At 36.3% G+C, this 15,655-nt stretch overlaps 1 protein-coding gene across 4 annotated transcripts in view; it reads left to right on the forward strand.

The window, feature by feature from the left end:
* The window catches only part of LOC129769067 (tumor protein D54), a 38,405-nt gene extending 24,248 nt beyond the window's left edge, over positions 1–14,157 (forward strand). For 2 of the 4 annotated variants that reach the window (XM_055771082.1, XM_055771080.1), the window contains 5 exons: positions 8,398–8,519; positions 11,589–11,749; positions 11,976–12,035; positions 12,463–12,625; positions 12,697–14,157. In XM_055771082.1, the coding sequence (XP_055627057.1) occupies positions 8,398–8,519; positions 11,589–11,749; positions 11,976–12,035; positions 12,463–12,625; positions 12,697–12,813 (623 nt within the window). In that variant the 3' untranslated portion in view covers positions 12,814–14,157. The remainder of the gene's footprint in view (positions 1–8,397; positions 8,520–11,588; positions 11,750–11,975; positions 12,036–12,462; positions 12,626–12,696) is intronic. The other 2 variants (XR_008741808.1, XM_055771081.1) reach the window with 2 other exon arrangements.
* Positions 14,158–15,655: the final 1,498 nt, after the last annotated feature.

The raw sequence follows: 15,655 nt of genomic DNA on the forward strand, positions 1-15,655 counted from the left end.
GTAATAGTAATAACATATTTTTTTAACAGGATAACGTGGATCCTTTAAATTAAGTGTAACTTTTGAGGATACAGGTGGATACAGACACTTGAAGTGTGGTTTTGCAGCATTTTGCTTGTACTTTAATTTGTAATCGGTTTGGTCTGCCCCAATCTGCCCCTTTATGAAATATCCTAGTTCAAAAATAGGTCAATTTTAACATAAAAACTCCAATATCTCCAAATATATAAGAGATAGAAAAAAACAACGTGTGTTAAAAATGTGTGTTTTGACTAGGCAAAAAAGTTCTCTAAACATTGTAAAATTGTAAAAAATCAAGAGGAAAAGTTAGGACGAAAATATGATTTTTTGGTGCTTTTCACCAAAAATGTTCCATAACTTTTTTACCTGAATAGATAGAAAGTTGATGTTTTCAGCAAAATTGTTTGTTTTGACAAGAGCTATAATTTTTATGAAGACACCAACTTCCTATCTCTTTAGCTGAAAAAAATGGATTTTGGATCTCACTTTTAGGGGGATTCATTTCAAAATGGCAGCCCTCAAAAGGTGGCCCTCGTTGTACTTTAAAACTTCTCCGAAGACATCATATACGTAAAATTAACCGTTTTGGAGAAATCCCTCAAGATCACGTTTTTGCACTTTTGGACCACTGTGCAGCGTTGTGAAGATGTTCCGGGAGAAGAAGACCATTTGAGTGACTGGTCAACCAGAGCGAGGTCGATCGATCAAATATTCCAGAACGAAATCTAACAAATCACTGCTGCACCATGCGTTCGTTAACAGCATAAACTTCACACAGCATATTCTTCAAAAAGTAGGGGTAAAGTGTTCAGTTGCTATTGATGCCGTATTGATAGTCATTTTATGTTTGAAGAGTTTCGTGATTTCTGAGTCACTCTGCACTTCAGTAGAGCTGTCACATTTGATCCGGTGCGGTGCGGATTATCCGCGAAAGTGACTTCCATAGTAATTCTATAGAGCTTCCCGAAATTTGTCAGTGAGAGGTAGGCAGTTGCTCTTTTGTTTTGGTCATGGTTTTCACATTATCTGATCACTGGTGCACACGGCCTTACAGATGGATAGTTTCATGATTTCTGTCTTGATAAAACATAGTTTCCATGCTGAAATATCTCTATTTCGTATTTGTACCTCATTTTCAGTCATTTATCGTGTTATCCGCGATTTTCGTTATTCGCGGAGACCTAGCCAGACTCTTTCGTGGATAATAGGGGTTCTACTGTACTTTGTTGATTGAGGGCAGCGATGGACAACTTACAATGTTATGTTTGCTAAAGATAATAGGCCTTATCACATGCTGCTCTGTAAGGGGTCCCTTTTGTGGCTTTCCCAGGGTCGAAAATATGCCACCTCAACCAAGTCTCATTATACGAAGCGCTATGTGTTTCTTATTACGTTTTTACAGAAATATGTACAATAATGATTCAAACAAATTTGGACAAAAAACGCATGATATGTGCAAATGTTTATTTTACTCACACCACTTTAACTTCACACTAAAAAACATTTTACAATTTTTTTCCTTATGATGATAAATGTACTACACCCAGGTTTCTTTTTTACGCGGGGGATACGTACCTCGTAAAAAAACGCGTTAATTGGAAAATCCGCGTAAAAAAATCATGTCACATAATGACAGATATCAAATGGGACTATCCCCACGTAAAACGAAAGAAAAAAGTTGAGTGTTGCTTGCTTCCGAAAACCCGTAGTTTTTTCCTGCAATTTCGTTGGTTACTGGTAGCTATAGTTCGGTTTTCCTCACGAATGAGGTCATCTGCTGTTGCTAGAAGATTCCCTTGTGATTTGTACAGTCTACTGCCGATGCACGTGCAGTACCACTGTTGGACCGTCCAGAGCTAAGTAGACGGAAAAACGTTCACGAATTGCCGTCCGTAAAAACCCCGTCCCGTTGTACCGCCCAGTGAGCTCCCCGTTACCCAACACCTAAAATCCACGTAAGAATCGTGATAAGGTGCGGCAATAATTTTCTTCATACGCGCTAAGCTCCGTTACAAGCACTAATTACTGTAATATGCTCTGAGGGAGTATAAAAAAGAAATGTGAGCTGAGGGAGAGATGTGATATTGCACCAAATTGGAATTGGAAAATCCGCGTAAAAACCGCGTTAATTAGAAAATCCGCGTAAAAAAACCTCGTAAAAACCACGCAAAAAAACCTGGGTATATCTTCAATTTTTATAGTAAAAATCGTTTGATATCTTGAACAACAATAAGAGAATATTCTCCGAAAAACGGGAATCATAGCGGTATGTGGACGCAGGAAGGAGAATGTTCCTTAGAGTGAGCACTAGGGTGCCAATGAAAACGGTCATCTTTAATTTCAAAAAGTTACCCTATATAAAATGTTAACCACCTCGAAAAAACACCCTATTCCAAATATCAGCTCAATTGGACTTGAAGGAAAGTGGCACAAAGCGGTCAAAGTTTGAGTTTTTTGAAAAACGAAAAATCACCCAAGAAGGGAGTAAATGAAATCGGGGTTTTCGTAAAATATGAAACGAAACGTATGGTTTTGGGTACCAATAAAAATAGTTATCTTGATTTTTCATTCGGAACTTGCTGCGAAATGTTGATTTGCACGATAATATACCCTTTGCAAAATATTAGCTCATTCGAACTTCATTTATTATCATGGTGCCGGTGAGAGACGTGTTGGCTCGGTTAGACCTTGATTACATGTCCCAAATATATGTATTCCTTAAAGCTATCGATCTTCGTGTGTGATTGTCCTTATACCCTTAGTTTTTCCTTTTCCTTTTCCTTTGTGAGAGATCGGATCCCTTCTTAAGAATAAGATGAAATGTAAATACATATTAGATATAAGATAGGTTTAAGAATTGAGTGTGATGAGTGTGATTGAGAGTGTGAGTGTGATCATTGTCAATATATCCTCATATCCCCTCCTTTTCCTGAAGAAAATATGTCACCCTTCTAAACTCGAGTCGACCGCGAGTAATCGGTTTCCTATATTATTAACATTAGAATTAAGGAAAAATGTATATATACTAGTAACAATACAGTAAGGACCTTTAAACCTATGTAACTGAGCCTGTAAAAATAAACGATTTAAAAAAAAAAAATAACTTCATTTATTAAGGTCAGTCGTAAAAATTTGAGTTTTTTAAATACGAAAACTCACCGAAAATCGGGGTTTAAACAAAAATTGTTGGTGCCAAATGTCTTAAAATTGCTTTACTAGTCGAGATTTACTGTTGTCTCGAAAAAAATGTTGTCAAAAAAAATTGGTCGTTTTTCGGTCTGAAAAATCGATTTTTAACAAAAAAAAAATTATTGAGATAACTGTAAATCTCGATGTGTCATGCAATTTTAAGACATTTGGCATCAAAAAAATTTTTGAAAACCATGATTTCCTGTGATTTTTCGCTTTTCAAAAAACTCAAATTGCAACACTAATAAATGAAGTTCGAATGAGCTAATATTTTGCATAGGGTATATTATCGTGCATATCAACATTTCGCAACAAGTTCCAAATGAAGAATCGAGATAATTATTTTTATTGGCACTTAAAACCATACGTTTCGTCTTGTACTCCAAAAAACCCAGAGTGTCGATTTTTGACAATTTTTTTTTTCGAGATGACACTAGATCTCGACGTTTTATGCGACGTGATTTTTCGATTTACGAAAAACTCAAACTTTGACCGCTTTGTGCCACTCTCCTTTAAGTCCGATTGAGCTGATATTTGGCATAGGGTGTTTTTTCGAGGTGGTAAACATTTTATATATGGTAACTTTTTGAAATTTTAGGGTCGATTTTTTTCCCATACATTCATTGGCACCTTAGTGAGCACATTACTCCCACTTCCCGTATATCATTTGACAAGATTGGTGAATGATTAAAGTTTGTTCACAAAAAAATGTAACTTAAAATGTCATCATCGAGGCACGTGTTCCTTTGACACGGTTGGATTAGTGTTTCCGCGTATGAAATTTCTTACATTTTAACAAAGGAACATTAAGGTACATGGCGACTTTTACGCCGCAGCTGCTTGGTGCTGCTGATCACAAAAGCATTCACATTGCAATAATTGTTCAGTTTCATAAGGACGAAATTCGTTGTATTAGAGGCGTTTCCAGGGTTCTACGATGGAAATATACAAGATTTGGAGAATGAATTCCGTACCCTAATGGTAAAATCATTCCGTAAGGAAACAGTTTCAGAAAACGAGTATGTGCAGGATTTGTGGACAAAAATTTGATGTCTAAAAAGAATTGACGGCTCGCTCGCATTTTCGGCCCTTGGGTGCCTTGTTTGTAAAGTTCTCACTACGCTGCAATTTTTTTCTGAATATAATCAGAACCAAAATAAGGCTCGAACGCTATTTAGGGATCAAAAAAAATGATTCAACATAGTGGCTATGCATAAGCATTATCAAACAAACGAATGACTCGCAAAGGTAAATTTAGTATTTGTAGTAAAATGAGTATTTTCTTTCATTCTAATAGAGTGGAACACCGATTATCCGCGACAGCGAGTTCAATAGTAAATCTATAGGCCTTCCTGGAACTTATCAATAAATGATAGGCTCATGCACTTTTGTTTTGGTCATGGCGTTCACATTATGTTCACACGCATACTGATGTAAAAGACCCTGAAGATGGATCGTTTGATGATTTTTGTATTGATCAAACATTGTTTTCATGCTGAAATATCCTTTTTTGGTGTTTGGAACTCATTTTTAGTCCATTATTGCGTTATTCGCGATTTTCGTTATTCGCGATGAGCTAGCCAGACTATTCCGCGGATAATCGGGGTTCTACTGTAATATGCTACCAGATGATAAAGGTTCTGGAATATCGAGTTGGTATATTTCTAATATTCGTTATCTCTGTGTTCTCGTTAATCTTATAATTAATGCCTGTTTTTTTATGGAGCATGATAATAAGATGAAATGAAATAGAAACTTCCTGCGACTTGTTTTCTCATCGCTGTTGTTCAGCCCATGTATCACGAAGAATTTATTCACGAAACGTTTATAAGACTGTAAAAGGCATCAGCCATCATCAGGCAATCAATTTGCTGTCAAAGGAGTTCAGATACACCTGCTACGATCGCTGCTATTCGGGACAACGAAGCTGTCAGTCAGTTTACATCAAACAAATATAGGGTAAATGATCTTGGTTTGTCCAATTTGGGATGTTTTTACGCAACTAGTAAATGCAAATCGATTTTTCTCGTTATAATCCAGATAATCATCAAATAATCATCTGGTGATCGATTAAAAGTTAGCTCGAATGAGGGGCGTATTGACACCAATAGATGGTGTATTTTATAATCCATTAAAACATGTGATTCCGTAAAAATATACTATAAAACTACTGTAAATCATGAAAAAGACAACTTTATTTATATGTTTTGAAACATTCGAATACCTGATTTGACAAAAGTGTGCTGAATTAGAGCATTCAAGAGAGTGCACAAACCATGAACATATTTTCGACTGGACAAACCAAAATCATTTATCTTAAATAAAACGCAAAGTAAAAAGTGGTGGATTTTAACAAGTAGTTTCACACGAGTAATAACTTTAATTCTTATAATGGTTAGTATTAAACGAAAGAATGATGTTGTATCATATTATATTTTATGTAAGAGTGTTACAAGTTTTCTACGAGTGGTTAAAAAATTCTGAGCGAAAATAGTGTCTAGTAATGATTTTTTCCACGTTTATTCAGAAGCCATAAGTGGGGGAAAAGCTATACGCATGGGCCTGGCAGATATTTTCAACTTCGCTGCCTAAGGAAACCGTTTGGTTTACCCTCGGGTAATTGACTTACTTGGTGGGAGCAAATTAAACGTGCTGATATGAAGATTTCATACACGGTTTGTTATCAACGGCTCATTCTCCATTATAAGCCGTTGAAGTCATTCGAGGTTTCATAAGTTTTCGATGGAAAGTAACAATATTTCTGGCAAATACCTCAATTTATAATCGGGAACGACGATACAAATTGAGCGACATTTGGGTTCAGCATTATGCTCATATTTTTCACTAACAAAAGCAATTTCCTTATTCTTAGGTTAATTCGTCCAACTTTCCAGGTCCACTTTTCATAGGTTTTCATAGTTCTCAGTATCACTAACAAGGGAATTTCCTTATTCTTAGGTTAATTCGTCCAACTTTCCAGGTCCACTTTTCATAGGTTCTGGTGAAAAGATTTAGGAATTCTTTAAGTAATAATTATATAAGGGTCATGGTCCATGACTCATGGATATGTAATCTGACCATTCAAACAACTTTTCAAAATAATTTTCATTCTATGTTTGAAAATTTAGAACTGCCATTGAGCATGCCAATCTTAAAGAGAGTACACTTATTCGATTCTTTATTGTGTATCAGAAAATAAAACAATAATATATGAGGTGAAAATCGTTTTAGGAAATGCTACTCTACTCACAATGTATTTGTTTGTTTCATAAAAAACCATAATGAACCATAATCCTGAAGAAGATCATCCGCATCATAAGAATTCATGGAGCTCTAGGAAGGATCGACATGGTTGCATCGGTCCTTATTATTCTCAACCGGAACTGTCTCGAAGACCGCACTGCTTTCTGGTGATTAGATTTCCAAATGTGTTGATACACATTATGCAAGATTCCACGGGAGGATTTTTTTCTGTCGAAAAAGCTGATGTTAGTACCTTCAAAACTTGCTGACAACAGTGATGAAAACGTTTAATAACGACGAACGCTAATTCCATGTTACACAAAAAAACTCGTGAGGTGGTAATGAAAATAACTATCCATTACACAGAAAAAGTAGGTCGTCTAGGTCAACAGCTAATGGCACTTGACGGCGGGATCATCAAAAAAGGGAGGGAAACGTACTTACATACGCGCAAAAACAATTCGCATCACTTCATTTTTTTGCCTTCGTTTTATGGAATATTGAAACTTATAGATTTATTGCCAAAAATAGTGTTGAACTGTTGAAAATACCTGGAAAGCATCAGCACAGAACGGATATCGTATTTCATGACCGTGAAGCTTTCACTTCTATAGTGCCGAAAATCGATCGATTGGAAGGTATAAACAACATTCGACTTACTTTTGATTAGTATCGGGGGTTCATGCGAGTATGCGTGCATTGATATTTTTGTTTCGCTTTCTATATCCATTATTGGCAAATAACTGTCGGCTCCAAAAGGAAACCTCTGAGGAGTCGGCTGATGTCTGAATGAAATATTTAACTCTGATATTTTAATGTAATAATGAAGAACAATACTCGCTTTGAAGGGTTAAGTATGTGTTTCTGAAGACCGAAAAAGTATTTGATGCAAATATAACTACTTCATCACCTGACATGAGGTGATGATGACAAGCCTTGTTTCAATCAAAACGCTGACTCCATCGCTAGGTATGTTTGAAAACAGGTGACATTGTCCTTATGATACTGAGCACTATAAACTAATGGTTCATTCATATCGAGATGGATCGAGATATTTTCCATCTCGCATTCATATATGTTTGCGTTTACAGTTATGTTTACAGCCTGATGTCTGCAAAAAAAAATGAGTTGTATCGTTTCGTCTCCTTCCTTTTTCCTTCCGAGGTTATCTTGAACTAGTTGTGTTATATCCCATTCTCATCACTGTAAATTAGGGTTCGAGTGATCCTGAACACCGCCTTGGCACAAAGAAAGTATGAAGGAGTTTAGGGGATACACTATGCTAAAACGGGCAAAAATCTTTTCCATTTGTACTTTCTCAAAAATCTGAATCATTAATTTTCTTCTACATAGAAAAATCTTATGAAAAATGTTAATGATCGTTTGATGCTACTTACACCTATTGTTGCTAAACTTAGACTGCAAAGTTGTTGGTCAATAACACAGAGTTAAAACTGGAACAAAATGTATTTTTAATTTGTAGATTTATCATTGTAATCGGTTTTTGAATAACAATTAAATACCGAACTTATTCGGCAAGGAAGGTAAGATATGCAAACACGTGTACGAGTCATGTGAAGCAAAACACACGACTACGGATAGCAGAGACCATGAAAAAACAAACACGTTTTCCGTTTGTTGCGTTTACTATTGAAAATCGAAATAACTGTTTGGCAGGGCTTGCATTTTGCCTCCCCCCACATTTGCGTCGGCGTCACGTGTTTCTGCCTTCCTTCTGTTTTATTTATTTCCGCTTACAATGTAAAGTTTGTTCTTCCGTTGGTTGACGACGGGCAGCCACATCATTGGATTCCACTGCATGGAACAGTATAATACGAATTGGCCTGTTGTGTATTTGCATAATTCGACATGTGCAAAAATTGTTTTTTCGAGTAATCCTTGGAACACACTTTGCTAATATGGCTTTTCTCTTCCCAATTGCAGACAATTCTGGTAAATTGTCAGACGAATCTCCCGTAGGGTCGTCGAGTTCGGCGGAGATTGCGCAGGAATTCTCCGGGCTAACCGTCGAGGAGCAGGAAGCGCAGCGGGCAGAATGGAGTCAGGTATGCTATGGACTTAAGGTGGAAACAGAATGCCGCGTTGTGCGTTGCTTCCCATCAGCTGCCATTGCTTGCGTTTTGTACTAAAACATTCGCCCGACGCAGTCTGTTGATTTGCAGTCACAATCTAGCATTCGCGTCACCACTTTTCATGTAAACAAAAACAAAATAAAATTCGTATGAAAATCTTGTTCTTGTTGTGTCCACGGATCAGTTGAATGTTTTTAAAAACAACACATTGACATATCCGCGCTGGCGGCAATGAGCTTCTTTTACTAGTTTAGGGGAGCGTGAAAGAATAGCTGATTTTCAGTCGGAATGAACACGTTTTCAAAATTAAAATTATGAATGAAAATTAGCTTTTCCATAGCAAACTAGTATTCTAAATGAAATGAAATGAAATGAAAAACATTTTTGTTTGCAGGTGATGAAAAAGTCCTATACGAAAATTGTTTATGAAGATTGAATTTTCATTCAAATTTTAGAATTTAAAAACCGGCTTCGTGTCTTCTAATCTGATAGAGATTACACTAACGAGTTTGGGACCCAAATTATAATTTGAAGTTAATTTGATTAATTTGAAGTTACCACCAGACGTCGACACCATGCCACTGTCATCGCGAATTCGGCGCAAGCAGTTTAGAACAAATGTTAGCGTTTGGTACAACGATGCTAATGACGCAACGCATTATTGTGTTCGACTAAATGGAAACACACATATTTAAAATGAAATGTCAAAGCACAATTGTCGCAACGCGACGCATAGCGCGGCATTCTGGCCCCACCTTTAGTGATAGTGAGAAGGAAGGAAGAAACATCTTCTGTTACATTACTACATGAAATATATAAAACGAAAGATAATTGGTAAAAAAATAAATAGTTCATTCTTTTCAAAGCTCGGTTGATTTCAGTGTTACCATTTTCGACATTACTTAACATAATGATGATTCTGGATTGTATATACAGCCATTCCATGCCAAACCGATATAGTGGTTCTTAGATTTTCGGGAAAAGTGGTAGTTTTGTTCTCTATCGTAAAACATTAGACCCGTATTTTTTTATTTTTTCATTAGGGTGGTCCTCTTTTTTCTAAAAATGAGTTTTTTCAAAAATTCATAACTTTTGAACTATCTGACCGATTTAGATGACCTGGTCTGTTTTTAAAAAAATACTATACCTGCAGAAAATTTGAATCCTGCTCTCGTTATTATTGATTGTATTCGTTTTTTATTGTTTTCATGGTCTCGGGACCAAAGGCGCTATATTTTTTTATATTTTTTCTGAAAAGCTGAGGATTTTTCACATAACATATGTCAAAACCAGAGAGGCGTTTTTCTTCATTTCTGAGTTATGATTTTTCAAAGTTAACCGATGGTTCGAAAAATCAATTTTAATTAAAGCCAATTATATAATCTTTTTTGAAAAATATTAGACTTGCGAAAGAAAATTGATTTTGATTTCGTAATTATTTATTGTATTAGTTTTTTATAGTTTACATGGTTTCGGGACCAAGGATGCTATATTTTTTATATTTTTTCTTGAAAGCTGAGTTTTTTTACATAACGTATCCAAAAATCAGAGATATGTTATTTTTCGTTTTTAAGTTATGATTTTTCAAAGTTAACATGTTTTCAATCTTCGTTCAATATTTCTATGCGACTAGACTGGATGTATGCGAATAGAATTCAATTAATTGGCAAATGTGTCATTTTTTAAAAAGTAACAACTATAAAAACAACAAAATAAAAATAAAAAAAATAGTCCATCATCACCAGATCATGACAGACATAATAGAGATCAATACAAATTATAAAAAAAGGAGAATTTAAAAAAATTAAACAGTCTACATAATATAATCCGTTAAAAAACTTCGTCAGGTTAATTGAAAATATTAAAACAAACTACAAAAATTATCCACATTAATTATCCGTTCGTATAAAACTTAGTCAATAAAAATCTTCGTCATAAAATTAAAAAAAATCGTTCGACTGTTGATTAAAGACAGCTTTCACGTGTAAAATACAGTGCCTCTTAAATTCTGTAAGTGTTGTTGCGCATTTAATATGTCTTGGCATCGAGTTGAAAACATTTATTCCTTTGAAGTACAACGAATTTTGTGAAGCACATGACAAGAAATTAGGTGTTCTTAATTCATTCGCGTTTCTAGTGTTATATCTATGGAAATCACTTCCTCTTTCAACTCCATCACACAAATATCGAGGCAGTAAACCGTTAACTACTTTAAAAATGAACACCATAGTACAATTCTTTGCTTCACGGATAACCATTTTAGAGCGTCCAGCATCAAAGATGAGGAAGTGAATCTATTACATTTTAGATTCAACCGCATTATTTTATTCTGCAAGAGCTGTAATCTCGATATTTGTGTATCATTGGCTAAAAATAATATGGAAGAACAAAAGTCTAAATGAGGAGAGATGATTGATTTGTATAGCTGTATTTTGCTGCAAATAGTTAAATCGTTTTTCAATCGGCATAAGATTCCATACTTTTTGGCAATTTTCTTGATGACATTGTCAATGTGAGTATTGAACTTGAGTTTGTCATCAATAATCACGCCAAGATATTTAATCTCCCGAACGCGATCAATGGTCTCATCATCAATTACAATTGAGACGTTTCCATTAGAACGATTTCGCGAGATTACCATAAATTTAGTTTTATTTATATTCAACTTCAATTGCTTATACTTCAACCATCTACTTAAAGAACGCAAATCTCCATTCAAATGTAAAACGACCTGATTCAAATCATTAGCTGCAATGAATAACACAGTATCATCTGCAAAAAGGTTAATATCACAAAATCGTAAAACTCGTCGCATGTCGTTGATGTACATAATAAATAAAAAGGTTTTGAAGGTAATGAAGGGTTTCACAGCCTCAACAGAGATTTTTTAGAAATTTCCATTGAATTTTGCATAAGGAATTTGAGAGCATTTTTTTGTACAAGGCAGACCAAATCCATCACATACCATTATCTCGATTTTGATCTTTCTTTCAATCAGCATTCACCTATACTAATCAAGACTTTTTATCACAATCTTTGCAGGAATTGGCCCGAGTGGAGGAAGAGATTGTTACTCTGCGTACGGTATTACAGTCCAAAAATCGACATGCAAGTGAACTGAAGCGCAAGTTGGGCATCACTGTGTGGAAAGAGATCACCGATGACGTCAGTCAAGGTCTCAAAAACGTTAAGGAGAGCAACGTGTAAGTATTTTGACGGTCCCATCGCAATGGACTTGTTTAGTTACGCTACTTTGCTTCTTGCGTCTGCGGGCGAATAGCGCCTCTGTGTAGAGAACCTACCGAGTATGAGCGACTTCAAGCTGTTCCCTTATTATTCATCAAAAATCTATTCTTTATATTAGAGTAAATTTTTCGTTTATTATGCTTTATTTTAGTTCAATTTTTTATATTTTATTTCTCATTTAAGTTATCACACAGTCGAAACGAAAGTGGGTGAAATCACGACCGCTGTCACAAGCGCTCCAATGTAAGTATTTCTGCAGGTATGACTATCCCAGTGTGTGTCATCTATCTCGGTTGGGCTAACAACTATGGAACTCAACATGTTTATATTTTCCCCTTCATTTTCACATTTACACCCAAATTGTGCGCGATGTGGCGATTTAATTTCACTAAAACATCTTCCAAGCTAACTTTCTATACTAACCAAAATCGGCTTATCCCTTGATAACGTTATCCGTTTTGCCCCGCCTGTTTATGTCTTTCTTGATATGACACTCTTCGTGCTGGAATCCGCTTTAATCACACACAGGATAGCGAAAGGGTAAGTGTTGTTCCTTTTAGCATTGACTCCTTTTGGCGACGTTCGCATGAGTTTGTCTTTTATTGTTCGGCACACAATATTTCAGAATGGTTTGAATTGGACAGTGACAATAAAAGCTATCATTTTGCAGCTATCAAAAAACCGAAACAGCATTCAAATCAACGGCAGGCAAAACAACATCCGTCCTCGGTGGGATCACCAACAAAATGACGCAGAAAATCTCCGAAATGAAACAATCGGACTCGTTCCGATCCTTTGAGGAGAAGGTCGGTTCTGCGTATGAAAACGTTAAGGTGAACATTTTCGAAGTTTCTATGTTGTTTCAATGAATAATAATTGATTTTTCTCTGTTTCATACTCACAGTCTAAGGTATCCTCTCGATCCAGCTCGGTGCAAAGCTTGTCGGATTTGACAAACGACGAGCGTCGAAGCTCGGTCACGACACCAACCGCGATCCCAGAGGAGAAACCCATTCCTTAATGGCCAACCAGCTGTACAACAATAGCTGCAAGCTCGCGGAGCCTCAGCAAGTTTCTCCGTTTTTTTGGCTACATGTTTGTGGGGGTGACCGGAATAAATCGCCACAGTAAACAACTGCAACAGAAACAACCGCTTAGAAAAAGTGTAGTAGGCTAGAAATATTTGGCGCGGGAAAAACATCATGTGCCTCACATTTCTATTATAAATTTATTCTCTTGTTCTCGTTTTTCGAAATTTATTCTGAGGACAATGTAATGGGGACGAAGTCCCCATTTGGCGAGGATAAGGAATCGAGGCGGCCCATGCCGCCAAGATGACGCAATCCGAGTCCACCGCCGACCCGCCGTCGGAAGCGGCGGTGTCTCGCACGCAAACCTGGGATCCACTGATTGCCCGGTTAGTTTGAAACATAGGATACGATCCTTTAGCAATGTCCGACCGAGCTCTAGCGAGCGTCGGACGGTATACGTCTGCCCGGGGCGTTACGTTTGCCTGGGGCGATACGTTTGCCCGGTTAATTCTTGTTTTGAAATACAATACCGCGCCACAATATTTATAGCCTACTACACATTTTATAAGCGGTGGTTTCTGTTGCAGTCGTTTTCTGTGGCGATTTATTCCGGGAACCGTTTGTGGGTATTGAAAATGAAGGAAGGAAGGTATACCGTTGCTATGTAGACCATAACGCTAAAGACACTCTGTAGTTTTATTAGGATTAATAATCTATACGAGACGAATTTTTTTTTCGCATATACAATATTAACAAGTATACCCCCCACATCTGAACATTCTATCTGCGATCGTTTTGGTTGATGTGCGAAATTGACCAACTGTCGCCATTTGGGTAACGAACCAGAACAACAGTAATAATCTAGATAATAAAAGCAACATTCGCTCTACTTTCGTCTCTTTGAATAACTTTGAATAGTCGCATTAACACGCGAAACATAGAATTCTCCTAACTTTGATTCCTTCAACGAGCGTAAAATGAAGAAACTGAATGTGCCTAACTGTAGTGTTCCTTTTGTCACAAACCTTTTTGAATAGCATTCTTCTAGATTTCTCCGTTCAAACCAGAAGTGTGTACTTAAGCAAGTTACCCCGAAGCTTGCTATCCACTGGTTAATCAATCCTAGCATTTGTCGCTAAATACTTCTACCTACACAAATATTTTCTACGCAAACAAATTAGCCTATATATTTGATATTTTTGAACATAAAAGTTTAGCGATAAAAAGAGTTATTTAAACACTTTATTCAAACGAAGCATAGCATGTGCTCATAATTGATAAAGAAAATAACATTATCTGTGCATGGCATCGATACATTCTGAATGACAATTAAATTAGAAGCGTTATAATTCAATCCGACACTATCCCTAAAATTTAAGTTTCTAGGTTTAATTGAAGATTCGTCTTATGTGGCTTGCAAAGGTGAGTGGAATTGTTCCGTCTTGCTTTTTCTGTCCATGTAGGAGAAATCCCTCTGACTTTTCCAGTTAAAAATTTTCAGATGCTCTTCGCACACACCAGTGGAGTACCGTGATCGGGTGACACCCGGGGTGGGCGGCTTGGGTGTCACTTCTCCAACCAAATCGTGTTATCGAGTTTTTGTTTTCGTTCTCTAATGAAAAATAAAATTTACCGATCCAAGAAACTCAAATTCGAAGGAATAATAATAAAAGTATATTTTAATTTACAAAATAAACACATAAAAATTGTAAGAAATATAATATAGACGTTTCAGGTGATCCATACGTGAAGTTCAATTGTCGAGTTTCTTTTTAGAACATATCGATTGATTTCTTAACGATAACACGTGTGATGTTGTCTTCAAGCGCTTCAATTGATGCTGATTTATCGACTTAACCCTTTATAAAGCCGTGAAAACTGTTGTGCCATCCACAACCAATATTTTTTTCGCTTCTGTTGGAAAGTATTTCAAAAACGTTGACTAACCAAAGACTTCTAATGGTATCTGGCAATAGTCCAATTTTTTAGGGCTGCTAAAATGGACGGTATTAATTTAAGTGTCATATAAATGTAAAAAAAGCGATTTTAGAACGCCGACGGAACATTTTGTTTGGATATTTTGTTTTCACTTGGAATTTTCTTGCGATCTGTTCAAATATATACGAAATAATATTCTTTCGTTCATGGTCTCTTTCGACACTCAAATCATCAAGACAAGCTTATTCAATTCCGTACATCTGAAATATCTTTTCCGTGATATGAAAAATCATCGGGAACACCTAGTTAACTACCCAAATGTGTACGAAATCATATTTCACCCCTTGGGTGCATTCACAAGCAAACGACAGTAAACAAGAAACGGACAGACGTTGCATTTTGCATCAACCGCAGGGGTGTGTCACATTCACCCGAAACACGTTCACCCGAAGCACATTTACCCGAATGTAACATTTCTTCTTTTTTAAGAGTCCGACACCACGCTATATTTCGAAATGTGTTGAACTGAAAAGGTTTCCTTATAAAAATATACTTTAAAATATCGAATATTGTATTACAATAGATTATCAGAGAGTGTTCAAGTCGATTGGTGGAAACACCTCATGAAACTATCATAAAATGTCTGAGCATAAAGCACATTTGACAATTTTCGTGACGCGACCGATATCTTGTTTTTTTGACGTAGGACTACGTTTAACCGTTCAATATGGGGGCCCATTTCAATATTTCAGGATGAAAAAGTGTTCAGTTTTTGAACGCTAATACCTCTTCAATTAATGAATGGATTTTGGCTCCAAATACACACATTGATAGGAAATATCCTCAGCAATTGTTTATATGCTACACATTACGGGTTCTCAGCTCATACAAAGT

Source organism: Toxorhynchites rutilus, chromosome 2, assembly GCF_029784135.1.
Source record: "Toxorhynchites rutilus septentrionalis strain SRP chromosome 2, ASM2978413v1, whole genome shotgun sequence".
Lineage (NCBI taxonomy): Eukaryota > Metazoa > Arthropoda > Insecta > Diptera > Culicidae > Toxorhynchites > Toxorhynchites rutilus.